We start from the raw sequence: 15,659 nt of genomic DNA on the forward strand, positions 1-15,659 counted from the left end.
GGAGCCACTGCCTAGGGACCCAGGTGAAGCACATGGGTTTACAGGTTTCTCTGCTGCAGCCAGAGGGACTGGAGATCAGCGAGGACTCCTTCTGTCTGACTTCAGTGGGGCTGAGGGTAGGCTGCTGCTGGCTCTTCAGGGCTGTAAAAAGGATAACTGTGGCCCTCGAGCCAAAAAGGTTGAGAACCACTGCATTAGGGAAAGGTAGGAAAGGTTTCCTTCGGGCTTTTTGGAAGAATGGGTGAGGGCTTAACAGTAGCTACTCATTTAGCACCATTTCATGCGAAAGGAATCCAGACACGTAACCCCGCCCGTTGGAGCACCGCCTAGCAGTGCCTGGGGTGGAGATGGAGGCAGGGGCCCATGACTGCTCTTGGGGAAAACCCCCTGGGTTCTGTGGATCTTCAGGCAGCGCAAGGGCAGCCGATGTTCCTCTCAAGGACTGCTTTAGAAACGGGCGCCCTGGGCCTCTACAGCAGACTGCGGGGCTGTCCACCTGGGCACTAGGCGGAAGGTAGGTGGGAGGCTGCTTGGCGGGCCGGTGCGGGGGCGGTGGGGGCGTGGTAACCGGGCCCCGGCTTGGCTCTCTCCCCTCGCGACGCTGGGAGGGGGCGCTGCAGAGCAGCCGGAGCCAAGGTGCCAAGGCGAGGCCGGCGCGTCCTGCGGGGGGGAGAGAGAGAGAGAGAGAGTGAGTTCTTTTACCTGCCGCCAGGTGGGGTCGGGCCGCTGGGTCCCTCCCGGCAGAGGGAGGTGGGTAGCCAGACAGCCCCAGGCGTGAAGAGCGGAGCCGCCGCAGCGGGAGGGAGAGAGTTGCTCGGTCGGTCGGTCCGGGCAAGTAGCTGCAGGTAACGCCCGCGCGGGGCGAGCTCTGTCCCGGCTGTGCCGGGCTCGCTCGGCGTGTGCGGCCAGCCGGTCCCCCTGGGAGCGGGGCGCTGCAGGGCAGCCCGGGCTGCGGGCGGGCGAGTGGGTCGCGGCCCCTGGCTGCGGCTTGAGAGGCGGCGGCGCGGGCTGAGGTTTTGGGGGTGCTGCTTTGGGGGGCGGGGGAGGAATGCGGTTCAACCCCCCCCCCCCACCACCCACCCCGCTCCCGCCCCTTTCCGATTTCGTCCCGCCCCTCGCGCGGCTGCCTCGGGGCGACTCTTTGGGGTGGCGGGCGAGAGACCAAGAGCGGCTTCTTCGCATTCTTGTGGTTCCGGACGGAGCCTGTCCGAGTCCCGGGAGGCAGGAGGAGGAGACGGGACGGGACGGGAGCGTTCAAAAGCCCCCAGCGGAGCGGCCGGAGGCGGCTGTCCCCAGCATCTCGAGCTGCAGGGGAGCGGCGGGGCTGGGGCTTGACCACTGATCTCTCCTGTGTCCCCCTTTTCTCTTGGTTCCCAGCTATGGAGGGCAGAGAGGATGCCGAAGGCAGCTGTGATGCAGCTTTTGCTGAAGCTCAGAGATGGGTGGAGGTGAGATGATTGGTTTCTTTTTTTTATTATTATTATTTTATTGTCATGATTGCTTTGCAGCTTGGCTCTCGTTCGCCAGCTGCTAAAAATTTTCCCCAGACCTTGGGACTCTCCACCCCCCGCCCGCTGATCAGGGAGGCGCCCGGCACAGATAAAAGTTTAGGTTCTTGTAAACTTCAGTGTTTGTCCACCCTTAAGTGCTCGAGAAAGAAGTGCCCAGCTCTTCAAGGTGAAGTTATTACTGCTGGCCACGGTTTATGTTTGTTTTCCATTGATGCTGTCTGGGACGTTTCAAAGGAAACAATAGGGTCCACATTCTTCCCCCTTCATCAGGGAATCTGATGAGCTCAAAGCCTGGGGTGGGTGGGGAGAGGCTGCATCTGTGAGCAGCCTGAGGTTGACTGCCGCACTTGGTTTGTAAGGGCTGGGATTTCAGAGCAAGTAATCAGAGAGATGCTAGCTGTAAACCAAAGGGTATTATTTTAAAAAATATGTTTTAATGGGCTGTTATTGAGGGAAGCTTGGCCTGCAAGAGACTTGTTTACAAACTTTATAACTTCATGAACAGTTGCAGTTTATAATGTGTAGAAAGTGTTTATTTTTAAAAGCGGCAGTGTCTCATAACCATTTACCCTTTTACAAAACAAAAACAAACCCTTAAATTAAAGGATACTAGGGCTTTACTCCTGTAACTACTATGTACAATTTCGTGATTACTTTTTTTTAGTTCTTTTCCTGTGACAGCTTGATCTAATCACCTCCTCCCTGTAATCTCTTGGAAATTATGGGTAACCTGGAGTTACAGTAATCTGTGTCTGTGTGAGTTTTAAACTCTAGTTCTTGGTTACTAGAGCTTATCTGTGTATAGATTGATGCCAGAGTTTCTCCAGCCTATGCCTGTGGTCACCACTATAAAGAACAATACGTAAAGGGAGGGTTTGTTCAGTGGGTGTTCTAAAGTGTGCATATTGCTAGTCTGAATTACAGTGAGTAATGCAATTGGTATAGTACAACTCTGACATACGACTTCATGGCATGTGTTCATACGAAGTTACTGTTTATGATGCACTAAAGTTAGTGTACACATTTCTGTACAATTTAAAGAGACTAATACTCTGGCTTCATCATCAATCATTTTGTACTTTTATAAAGAGCTCTAATTTTTAAAGTGTATATAGCAATTTAAATTTATTTGACTATACACATGCTTCAAAATACTTGGTTTTTAAAACCAAGTAGTCAAAGAAACACGTTTATTTTTCCCTTTGCTTACTTGTCAAGTCTTGAGTTCAGGGTTCTTTCTTTCCTCTTTGCAAATTGATGACATCTTAGTGCCTAAAAACTGTGCAGGGATTGCACAGGATTATGAACTCAGGACATGACAAGTAAATGAGTGATTTTTTTTTTTTTTTAATGAATGTCTAGCTTGTACATTATGTACCAATTTGGGTAGATTCAAAGTAAAAGTGTTTTTAAAATTCAAAGTAATTATAAAAACACTTCTGTACTCCCATTTTAAGAATAGCTTATTTTTAAGTCAATGCAGTTTATACTAGATGGCATTAACTCACTTGGACAAAAATATATTTGAAAACCTGAATTTTAATCCCCCCCTCCCTCCCCCTCCCCCATTTAACATTGGTTGGTCATGCCAATCAAAAAAAAGGTCCTCTTTTACTGGTGGTAGCATACAAGCAGGAGTAGCAATAAAACTTTATAAGTGTAAAGTATTTGGTTTAAACTTCTATTTAATTTGTGATATACATATGCTTTCTTCTGAATTATGAATTCTTTGTTAATTTATTCTTTAACATTTAGTAATCTTACTTGTATGGATAACATTCTGACTTTAAAATATAAAAAAAAAGTCAACACCCTTCTTGTAACCTGTTTAAAAATAATCCTTTATGTTCAGGACAAATGTAAATTTAAATGTATTTACTTTGGTTTAAAGCAAAGCTTAGAATTTCAATATTAGTCTCCTTTGCTGCGTGTTGTTTTTAATTAAATCCAGTTATAAAACATACTCAGAAGTCACTTGGTACTAGTAACTTTGGCTTATATCAATTAACTTTTCTCATAGATATTGGCCCTATAAGGTTTCCGTATAAGAGAAACTTTCAACAGTACTACAGTATTATGTTAACGCACACTAGGGAACTTTAGTTTGCACCAGCAGGATAGTTAGTGTGCAACATGTTGGTATTGCTTTAAAATTCACACCTATCTAGTGTATATTGCAGCACTGTGTAGACAAGTCCTTAGATCTGAAACTTGTTGCTTTTTGTTGTTCACTTGTTTAGGTTAACACGAAAAATTCACTACTCTGTGAATCCTAGTGAAATACAGCAAAATGAGTCCATTTGGAAATAACATTTAAAAATAGATCAACCTCAGTGTGTGCTCCACATTTCTAATAGTCTGGCAGGTTCCCAAATATGTACTCAGGAACCTCAAGTCATGCTTCTATTTTTGAAAATGTTGCCAACTTTTTTAGATCAACAATTTTCTCACAATTTAAACTTAGTTTCTTTGTTAGAAATGCTTGCTTCCCTTGAGGCATTTTTTCACTTTGCCAAGTGAAACCTTCTAACACTGGAGGAAGATGAAAGGATACAAACATTAGAAAAGAAACCGTTTTGTAAAGTGCAGTTTATTGCATTTTACAGTGAGTCCTCCATTAGTTCAGATTTCAGTATTTATATTTTGGCATCATCTTTTTAATGATGAGAAGAAAGGAAAGGAGTTTAAGGTCATCAGTAGCGTTAATGCTAGTAAGGGGAAGAGTTTTGAACACTATGTAACAGTACATTCATTGAGAATGCAAACCTTGTCACTAAAGGACATACATATTTTAGCAAGTGCAGTTTTCAATGAAATCTGTAGAGTGTTCCATATTTGGAAGTATTTATTTACTGGTCACAGAATTCAATATTCCAGTGGGAGATGGACTTACCATTTTCAGAGAGCTAAATGTTTGGAGCGTCCTGATTTTCTCAGTGGCAGAGAATAGTTTTTATGAGCACAAAATGAAAACCATTTTCAGGCATCCTGACAATGCAGACAATTTTCTAAACCAGAGCCCAGTAGAACATTAGTTTTATAGACCCTTACAGCTCAGACTCCTGGAGTCCTCTGAACCTACACAATAACCGCCATTGCCAGTCAAAACTATAAAAAGCTTGGTTTTCATTTTATATGTCAGTTGGCTAGGTTAGATCCAATCATAATGAGAATAAATTGCTGATTAGACAAACAGTCTTCAAAATATTATTACAGTGGGATAGAGCTATGCTTTCCTGAGGACAAGGTCACACAGCAAGTTTATGGCAAAGCCAAGAATAGAGTAGAACTCTGCTCTCTTAACATCCTGTGTTTTAACCACAAGACCATCCTTCCTTCTTTCTAACTAGGAAATAGTCTGAATAGTTCTACTTCTGTTGTTGAACTCAATATGGGTCCTGAGATGCCTGCTACCATAAGGAAAGTCTAAGGGGTCCTAGGAATGGACTGAGTTTGATAGCAGCAAGCTTAAAACTCTTTCCTGCCCCACTGCTTCAAGATGTATGAGTAGACTTCCTCCTTTCCCCAGCTAAAGACTTTCTAGTGAATCTGGGTGGGAAAAGATATCTACTTACCACCATAGATGATGATGTCTGTCTTAGGGGTAGGGAGTGAGACTTTCGTCTGCTCCTCAAAGATTTCCGAAGGAAGGGTGGTTCTGTATTGCTAATGACTCCACTAGAATACACATAGGTAAAGCAGTAGAGATAACAATTTTCTTATAAAACCACTTGGGCTTTTTTATTTGAGTTCCACATTTGAAATGAAACCAACTATCCAGCTGAAGTTTTCAATTTGAAATTGTTTGTTGAAACAGTTTGAAACCTAACCAGCAAAGTTAATGAAATTCTAGTTAAAAATGCCTAGGACAAATAATACTTGATTTTTATAGTAGTAAATCTCTACTTTGCGGTAACTCATGCAAATCCTGTTGCAGGGGATTGTTCCTGAAAAAGCCATTGAAGTAAAGCTGTGTGGCCTATAGCTCTGTGACACAACTTTCACTCATCCACTTAAAAATGAACGTAGATGTTTGGCCAAGAAAACATTCAGCATTGCAAGATGTCCGGGGACCTCTTGTGATCTGTGTCTGTGCATTTTTCCTTCCTTTCCTTCCCCTCCCCCTCCCCCCCAATTAACAAGTGGCTCTATAGTTCTAAAAATAGTCATATGTTATGAAAACCTTTGACTGTGTTTGTTAGATTCATGGTCACCAAGAATGTCAGAGTTAGAGTTATACAGAAGATATTAGTTCTGGGTTGCACTTCTTGTGCAAAAGTATTGCAGTGTAGTGGTGATGTAAATTAGTGATGTAAAATAAATTTATTTTAAAATACTTTTTATACTACCGGTATCTTAAAACAAAATCCTACATATTTCATTTGAGTGTTAGTGGCAGAATATTTCACCTTGAAGATAGAACTTACTCCTTAAAAGATAAACAGAGTTAGTTAAAATAATCTTCCAATTTGGGCATACTGTTTAAGGATTGAGTCCAATGAAATGGTCGTTTAACATGTGGTCACCAAATGACTTTGTTTGTGGAACATGTTATAAAGCCAGCATGTCTACTGTATATTTTCATAGCTTCTGCCTTTGCAGTGAAGATGACTAGCTGGGATGTATTTCCTGCGTTTGCATAAAGATCCTCCCTCATTGATTCTTTACAAGCATGGATATATACAGTCTGGTTCTACACTCATTTGTCTCATCTGTTGAGATAGTAAGCATTCCTGTCTCATTTCATAACCTAGAGGAACGTGAGCTGAGAAGATTATTAGTTACCTCAATTGTGCTAACCATGGTGAAAAGGTTTTATGTGGCTCCAAATGAAGTATGCCCAGGTTGCATGCTAAAAGCCCGTCAACCTCCTGGGTGTTTTTAGAATGAAACCATATAGTCAAAGAGCAAAATCTGTATGTTGTGCTGCCTGTACTGTATCTAATATTGAGTAATTCTATCAAACCATAAAACCTGGGTGGGCCAGTTTTTGGAGACCTTTTTATAGCTGTGCTGTCAAAGTTTTGGCTGGGTTCTTACTGTCTGCATAAGGGACGTATTTAGGTCTCCATTAAGTAAAAACATCAATATTTCATTTTTGTGTATGTGTGCATTCTTGGCCATGGGTCCTTGCATGGAATAAATCTAAACTTATCCAATTAAGGCATGAACATGGACAGCCACTGTCATATATGCAATTTAAAGTAAATAGTGATGAAAATAAAATTTAAAAGTAACCTTACTCTCATCTATTCAAAACTATGAACGTGGTTGTCAAGAATTTCATACAGCAGAGATAAGAATATTTTGGAAGATGAGGGTTCAGCTCTTGCGTTTAACTGAGCTTCTCTTTTCTCAGTAATGCAGTATCACAGCGATGTGTGTATTTGGAGATATGTCAGGCAGAACTATTGGGATTGTAATTTTATTGTTTGAAAATATAAATATTCCCAATCCAGTAAAATTGTTTTTTAACATTAAATCTTAACACTTTAGTCAGGATTTTGGATAATGCTTGATGCTTGTCTTCACAGTTCTATAATGTGTGTGCATATAGAACTTCTAGTTGAATTTGCAATGCTTTTCAGTAGATTTTGCAGGCATGTATTTGTTTCTTCTTGTATTCATGATAATGGTTCCCTTTGTATTTTTTGGTATTGCTCTGCAATCTTACCACCAGATGCTAACATTCAACATTTTTAGGAAGAAGATTTCCTAAAGCTGCTGAATATCACTAGCTGTACATCTTCTGTACTTTCTAATATTTGGGATATATAGCATTCTTTCTTTAGTTGATCCTTTACACTAGACTGATGTGTTTCGATTATTTACGTGTTGCTTTCTTTTGTTCTGAGTTACATTTAGCTGTGGCTACCACCTACAGTCAATCATGGAACTATTATTACTCCTCTGCTTCTGTGTTCTTGAACTGTGACCTGAACCTTTCATCAGCTTTCTGGGGCAACAAAATATTTTCTTTCCACAGTTCAGGAGTGAATAGACATTGGATAATATCTTCCATACTCAGAAAGTACTCGTTAGCTTTCTCTACAGTGGAATAACTTCCTTTACTTAACACCTTTTTCTCTATCAAACACACTACTTTTTCATCCCAAGTTTTGAAGTTTTAAATGAGCACTTGGGTGTACTATATTTAATGCAACCTTGCAGAATTGTGGAAAACACTTGGATTCTATTGTGTTATAGAAACCAGACACATTCCAGCTGTTCCTTGTAACCACCACTCCCTTCCTCTAGACTTCCTTATAGCAGTAAAGTAATCTACTGGAGAATAGAAGTAAAAGGGAAAAGTGGTTAGAGAGAGGTGTGTAGGAAAATTTTTTTTTAAACATAAAAACTGAAAAAATTAGTTGTTACTTACTGTTATATTAAAAACTACAAATATTGACAGAATCAATATGCTACAAATACTTCTGTTAGTTTAAGCAAACATAATTCCAATATCCTATATGTTAGAGAAATTGTTTCAGGAAGCTGTTTCTGTTTTGGGATCCTTGCACATTGTACTCCTATAAAGCGAGGTATTTTTTTAAAAAGACAATGTGTACTTAGGAAGGAAGAATCCCATGCACAGCTATAGACTGGGGACCGACGAGCTGGGCAGCAGCTCTGCAGAAAAGGACCTGGGGGTAACGGTGGATAAAAAGCTGGATATGAGTCAGCAGTGTGCCCTGGTTGTCAAGAAGGCTAATGGCATATTGGGCTGCATTAGGAGGGGCATTGCCAGCAGGTCACGGGGAGTGATTATTCCCCTCTATTCGGCATTGGTGAGGCCGCATTTAGAATATTGTGTCCAGTTTTGGGCCCCCCACTACAAAAAGGATGTGGACAAGTTGGAGAGAGTGCAGCGGAGGGCAACCAAAATGATTAGGGGGCTGGAGCACAGGACTTATGAGGAGAGGCTGAGGGAACTGGGCTTGTTTAGTCTGCAAAAGAGAAGAGTGAGGGGGATTTGATAGCAGCCTTTAACTACCTGAAAGGGGGTTCCAGGGAGGATGGGGCTAGGCTGTTCTCGGTGGTGGCAGATGACAGAACAAGGAGCAACGGTCTCAAGTTGCAGGGCGGGAGGTCTAAGTTGGACATTAGGAAAAAGTTTTTTACTAGGAGGGTGGTGAAGCACTGGACTGGGTTACCTAGGGAGGTGGTGGAATCTCCATCCTTAGAGGTTTTTAAGGTGAGGCTTGACAAAGCCCTGGTTGGGATGATATAGCTGAGGTTAGTCCTGCTTTGAGCAGGGGGTTGGACTAGATGACCTCCTGAGGTCCCTTCCAACTCTAATATTCTATGATTCTATGATTCTACTCTTATTTTAGGTAGGGTTCTTTCCTTTTGCCTTTTTGAATTATGTAAGCAATAGTGAGTGTAGCTAGTGGCTCACAGTTCTAGAAGCTTTTAATGAATAGAAAAATCTAAGATTTAAGTATTGATGCAATGCACAATACACATTAATAAAGTAGGTACTAATTTAGATTGATGCTTGGCTCTAAAACTTATTTTTATATGTCTTCAGTGTCCTGGAAAATTATTGTTTAAACTTTCAGGATTGTTGTTTTGAGTGTGGGTTCTGAAGCACCTGGTGTTCTCTAATGGATAAAAAAGCATTGTCAGGGTCAGCCTCTTTGATGCTGAGTGTGTGCTATGTGTTTTAATGATGTATTTTTATAGCAACCAATTGAAAGAGCCCTAACTTCTTCTCTGGAGACAATCTGTGATATCTTAATTGAAAATAAACCCAGTATACTGTTTTGAGAAAATACCTTTTCATTCCATTAACCAAAAAGAACAAGCTTGTGAGTCTTTAAGATCAGTGGCATCTAAAATGGAAACATTAAATCTATTAGATGAATATTTTAAGAGGATTTATAAATATTGTTGAAGCTTTCTGAAGCATAACACATTCACGGTATTACTAATCCAAAGCTCTCAAAGCATCTGAATTGACTTCAGCTACAGCAAAAGTAGAGCTCCTTATTTTTTTTTTTTTATTTATTTGTTTTTACTGGAATCCCTTTGCTTAGGAATAATATATTCCTCTATCCAGGATTATTAGGCCATCTGGCTTGCTGATTCTGCATGGACCATTTGATGGGCCCTCAGATCTAGTCATCAGTCTTGTTTCATTATCAATGCCTTATTTATTTTTACATATATTTTTGAGGCAGGATTAAGTATAAATTGTATTTTTGTAAATTACCATTCTGAATGGAAGTTTATTACAGCTGATTGGAAAATATTTTTGTTTCCCCCCTGGAAAACTTAAAAAAAAAAAAAAAAAAATTTTTAGCTACCAAAAATTGTTGGTTTTCTGGTGGCTTTCAGTGGAAAAATTGTCCTTGAAAATTTTAATTTAGTACAAAAACCCATTTTCCATTGAAAAATTTTGAAGGAAGTTTTTTTTTCCAAGAAACCCTGCTTATGAAAAACCTTGTCTTTAAATTTGTTCTCAGTCCAAAGATTGAAGGCTTGGTGAAGCAGGAAGGTCCATCTGTGCTTCTATTTATGTGAGGAGGGCTCTGTAATTATGAGCTATGAAGGAAACAAAACTGGTGAAGAGATAATGAAAAGGAAGTAAGCATTAATATAACGTTACTGTGGCAGTAACTCACCCTGCTGCAGTCATGATACTGCAGGTATGCTCAGTGGCAGGGTAGCCTCTGAAGAAGCTATATACTCAACCAACGTAATACTGCTTTGGCTTGGTGCACCAGCACCTCGTGTTGAAACAGTGACAATAGATGTGTAATGTTGCGTTTCATAGGAGTTTGGGGGAGATGGACATTCCAACCTCAGAGATCTCTCTGGTGGTGACTCATTTAAATGTGTTCCCTCCTCTCTATTCCCAACCAGAAAGACTGGGTTCTCTATCATGGATGGCAGGGTGTTGAGGTGAGGACTAGTCCCCCATGCATGGGAAGTGATAGGATATCAAGAGGGGAGGGTGAACTCTAAGGGAGAGGTGTGAAATCAAGTTAACCAAGACAAATAGATTCTACCCCTAGAATCCGTGGGGCTTTACTTCAGTCACTTGGACTGCTTATTTTGTATGGCAGGTGATTGGGTTTAAATGTCTTTAGAAACACATTAAAAAACAAAACAAACAACCCTTCACATTTTACTGCTATACTAGATTCACACTTAGCTGCATATCTACTGTATTCTTGAGTGTCCTTGGTCACAACTGGCATATAGTTGCAGCCTGTGTCTCTGGCTGACTTCCTCCTCTTATTTCAGTCCCTGCAGGTGCATAGTGGGTAAACAGTGAGAGAGAGGCAAGGGCATATTTTAGAGATGTTAAAACAAGGACAAAGTTTGAATTTGTATAAAGGAATGCAAATGTAGTGAAGGCATTTATAGTGGGAGTGACGTGATCTGAACAGCAGCAGGTGAGGGAGATTAATTTGGCAGCAGCATTTTGGATACACTGGATGGAGTGAGTTTGGGAATTCCGTAGATCAGGTTAAACCTATCTTTTCAACAATGTTACCAGCTTCTCCTGAATTGATGTTTTTTAAATAAATAAAAATAAAGCCTGCATATGCTAAATTAGGCCCATTGCCTTTCTGTTCTGGGATTCCATACTCTTACATTTTCTATAGTAATTAAACACTATAGTGCTGAAAGTGGCTGTATAAACATCCAGGGAAGAGAAAAGGAAGTTTCAGTAAACTAGGCAGTGGGAAGACCAAATCATAGGAAAAGGTTTCAGGTCTGGCAAAACAGCTTATAGAAATTCCTCTGTCCCCTCCCCCTCCACTTTTCTGTGTGTCTTTGAATGAATACAAGACATTCTCATCTTTAAACTAGGTTCTTGTATTTCTCTGAATAATAAGTTTAATAATAATATAATTTGATTAATATAAAAACATCCACGGTGTTATGCCTCTAACAGGACTTGGTGGTCTCCCTATTGGTGGGTTAGCACATCCGTGCAGAGTCCCTGGAACAGTAACAATGGCATAAACTTAGTTTAACAGAGTAAGACCTCTTTATTACTGGAAGAGGGTACAGAGGCAGTTCCCCTCTAGGTGCTGGTGCAAACACTTGCTCTCCCTCTCCAAGGCAGGAAATGCACATACTTCAACTTCCTCTGTGTCTTTATGAGACCGGGTGGTTTCTGTGTGGTAGAACCATACTTTTTAGGGTCTGTGTGTAGATGGTGGGTGTGCCACACTGAAAGGCCTACTCAGCACAGTAAATCTTTTTCATGCCTCATGATTATTAATCCGGGCAGCATTTGTACCATATTTAGGTTGTGGCTATCTGACCACAGACCGCTCCAGGTGTTTTAGCTTTTGTTGAGATCTACTGATGAAAAGCACTGTAGAAGAGCTGGGTATTTTTATTATATTGTGATAACCAAAATTTGAGTCCCTTGAGTCTTTGAGACTTTTGCCTTTAGAGACTTAATTTTGGCTAGATTATAAAATAGTTAATTTCACTCCTCTCAGGAATCTGGCTCATTAGAAACAGTTCCCCTGTTCTTAGTTACTTTGGGTGAAGAGCTTTTAATATAAAGAACTATTATGTTCATTACATCGCTTTTCCTTTTTTCTTCGGTTACCAGGATTGTTAAGCTGGAGCAATAATACAGACTTTTCACTTGTGGCAGAAGTACGGGACAGACTTTCTCCTTTTAAAGTTGATATTCTTGATTGTAAAATGGATTATCTTGACCTTAAAATGGAATATCTGAGAAGCTGCTTTCTAAAAGATTACTTGAATCAGTCCTTATTTTGGGGTGTTTGTAATTGGCTTTTCATGCCCCTTTCTCTGTATGTCATGTGGCTAGCTCTGTGGCAGAGGAACTCTGTAAACATTGCTAACACTAAATTCCTTCCGATCGCCGCTTTAGTTTCAAAATAGTGTCCTAACACTGTGATGTGGGAGGGGAAAAAAGTGAATCTGAGGGAGATCTGTACAAGCAGAGCATTACTTGCTCATGGCTAGTCAGATCTCCTAAAATCTTAATATATGCAAAATAATTATATATAATAATCTTAATATATGCAAAATTATTATATATAATTCATAATTTGACACAATCATGAAACTAATGATCAGATAGCAGATGAGGTTGTAAATTATCTATGTATCATTGTCACATTCCCAACTGATGTGTGAACTTTTAAAAGTCTACTTACTTCTGTGAATTTAGGCATCTCCTGTTTGTTGGATTAGTTTAAAGGCCCGTCCTTTCTATTTTAGTGTAAATTTTATTAGCATAATGCTATTTAGTCTTTTGCCGAGAGGATCTGGTTTTAATTCTGACTTCTTCCACTGTGAATTCCCACCCACTCTGAGTTGGGCTTTGGGGAGCCTTGAAGTTGTAAATGTGATTCTTCAGTGAGAATTACATTTTTGATCACTCCCTGGCTATTGTTTGCCAGGACACGTTCTAATTTAAGGTGAATTTGATTAGAGATGATGGCAACTTCTAATGATGGTTAAAACCTCACACTTGGTGGTGGTTCATTTTTACATAAAATGAAATGGAAATATTCTATGAAATATTTTCATAGTAAAAGTTTTTAACTCTTTGGCATAAATAGCTCTTCATAACAGTGCTGTAGGCTAGTATCACAATTCATCTTAAAGAACTTTCCTTGAAAATTAGTTAACAATGGAAAATTGTTCAGGCTTTGTTAAATCATAAACTGTCTGTCTGGAGTCATGTGAAAATATCTAAAACAGTTACAAGTTTATGCAGCTGTTTCTTCAGTTGTCAGAAAAGCTGCATAGTGCTTATTACCTTTTAAAAAAGAATTGTTTCTATTCTGTTTAGTGTCAAGCAGTGCCTGTTGATTATAATGCTAATTTAGTGTTCTTGTAGCAGTCCCAGAATATCTGTAAATTGGGAAACTGCTGCAAAGAACATAGAAAATATTGGGAGCTCATTTTCTCCTCCTGCTCAGATGCTTTAATCTAATCCGTTTATCATAGATAGCCATGCTATTGCCAGTTTATGGTTTTAAAACTTTTTTTTGCTGTTGATCCAATTTGAAAATTTAACAGCCACATTGCACTGACATGTTCCATAAATGTTAGTTGATTCCTGTTTACAGTTGGCAGCTTTCTACTTAAATAGCTGCAGTTTTAATTTTACACCAGACTAGTTTTAACCCAGAAATTACTGGCATATTTCCATTCCACCAATCGAATGTGAAAGCAAGATTTGTGTGGTCCTGCAGAACAGTCTTAGAGTTAGCAATACATTTATTTCACAAAAGGCCTTAACATACAAATTATTTAGCACTGACTCCAGAAATTTAATGTTGATCCTTACTTGCTAAGTGGGGAAATAAGACTCTTTTGATGGTGAGCACTAGAAACAAGATGTTTGTCTGTATATACTTGGGGTTGGAGGAACTTGCTCTTTGCTTTAGTCTGCAGAAAACAGTTTAGCGTATACTCTGTTTGAATCCAGTGACCTATTCTCCCCAATAAGTCTGTTCCATCTCCTCCAAAAGTCACTTTTTTTTCTGGGTTCTCCCATCTAAGAAGTCTATAGATTTTGTTCGAGTTTTCTTTCTAAACTGATGTCATCTCTGTGTGAGGAAGCTATGGGGTATGATGGATCAAAACACTGAAACTTTGGATGACACATGTTTAAAAACCTCTTATGGAATTCATTGTTTGCTTCTTTCCTGTCCTTAGCTTTTGAAAACTTATGGTTAAGAGATCACTCATCTCTGACTTCATATTTCTTGCTGTTAAATGATGTAAGATTCCCTTATCTCCATTAGTCTTATGGCAAGGATGAATCCTAGAGTCCTATGTAGTGAGGACCACATGGGTCTTTCAGCCTCACTGCGGCACTTTACAGGATTGCTAACGATCTTATTCCCACTGACCAGGAATCTGTTTAAGCTAAACCAAAAAAGCTGTCCATAAACAGAAATAAGTGCCCATGCAGGGCATTTGCACTGGCTTAACCAAATCTGTACAACTTTCTTGTGGAGACAAGTCCTTACACTTCATCGGTCTTGAGAAATGGCTTGAAGTCAGAAACTAAAAGAATTGGTTGTCTGTACTTTATCAAGACTTAAGTTTCCTTTATCAGCATCTGTCTAGACATGGAGGGAAAGAGCGAATGGTGTGCCACTCATGGGCACATCTACCCTTGCAATTTTTAGAAATAATCATAGCCGGAGATTCTTTTCTTGCTGATCTTTAGTCTAGAAAAGTTTTACTGTTTGTAAAAATGGGGGTGTCAAACCTTACTCTGTGGAGTGAGCTAGATTACATTGTGAATTTGTTGTCTGTGGGTTGGGTCTGGAAACTTAAGGTCCTGTATTACCATCAGTCCACGGTAGAAATCTCTGTGAATGGGTGCTTGCTACAAAGATTGAAAGTAAAATGTGGTCCTAATGTAGGCATATATGGACCTTATTTTGTAACTAAATTAGTGCTTAATTAGTGAAGCTTCTGTTGAAGACAGCATTGCTCACTGGGAAGAAACAGCAGTCACTTTTAAGGCCACCACAATTACTAGCTCTTTGTTTTGCCACTTGCATGTGTGATTACTGGGCACACATATGTAGTAGCTGTATAAGATGTTTTAAAATCTGGCTGTTGAAAGTGCTCCCATTAGTTAAGAAATCACCCAGTTGAATGACTAGGGACAGTTCACATGTGAGAGCAGCTGTCTTCCTGAGTATGCAGGCAGACTGCAGGAACTCTATTTTGCAGCAATTTACATAGCAATTGATTCATATAGGGAAGCATATCTTCTCAACCATAAGGGCTAGAAACGTAAAAAGAAAAAAAGTCCATGATGCAGAATCTCATCCTCCCTTGGGGACTAGATAAATACCTCATGGAAACTGTCCTGAAGGTATTTGAGCTGATCCAGATAAGGGTTTCTAGGCTTAAGTGTGACACCTTTTTTGTTAATTTTTTTTGATATTTTGTTGTTGGATAATAACTTCCGAGTAGTTGCTCAAAGTGTAAAGGAACATGGATGTTTGTACTTCTGCTGACTTTCAGTGGGAGTTGGATTCTTAAATCCCATCTGTGCCTTTTGAAAATCTTTCCTCCAAGTGAAGAAGATGCCAGACTCTTCTTTGTCAGAGTCTGATATCTTCCCCTTTTTTTCTATTAGATCCCTCTTGAATCTTGAAGGTGTAA

The 15,659-nt window shown here is 40.0% G+C and overlaps 1 protein-coding gene across 7 annotated transcripts in view; it reads left to right on the forward strand.

The window, feature by feature from the left end:
• The first annotated feature begins 715 nt into the window (after positions 1-715).
• The window catches only part of LMO7 (LIM domain 7), a 164,661-nt gene continuing 149,717 nt past the window's right edge, over positions 716-15,659 (forward strand). For 4 of the 7 annotated variants that reach the window (XM_067563247.1, XM_067563248.1, XM_067563249.1 and 1 more), the window contains exons 1-2: positions 716-845; positions 1,378-1,448. In XM_067563247.1, the coding sequence (XP_067419348.1) occupies positions 1,380-1,448 (69 nt within the window). In that variant the 5' untranslated portion in view covers positions 716-845; positions 1,378-1,379. The remainder of the gene's footprint in view (positions 846-1,377; positions 1,449-15,659) is intronic. The other 3 variants (XM_067563251.1, XM_067563254.1, XM_067563253.1) reach the window with 2 other exon arrangements.

This window comes from Emydura macquarii, unplaced genomic scaffold (assembly GCF_026122565.2).
Source record: "Emydura macquarii macquarii isolate MOO-44397 ecotype Brisbane River unplaced genomic scaffold, CSIRO-AGI_Emac_v2 contig_2473, whole genome shotgun sequence".
Classification (NCBI taxonomy): domain Eukaryota; kingdom Metazoa; phylum Chordata; order Testudines; family Chelidae; genus Emydura; species Emydura macquarii.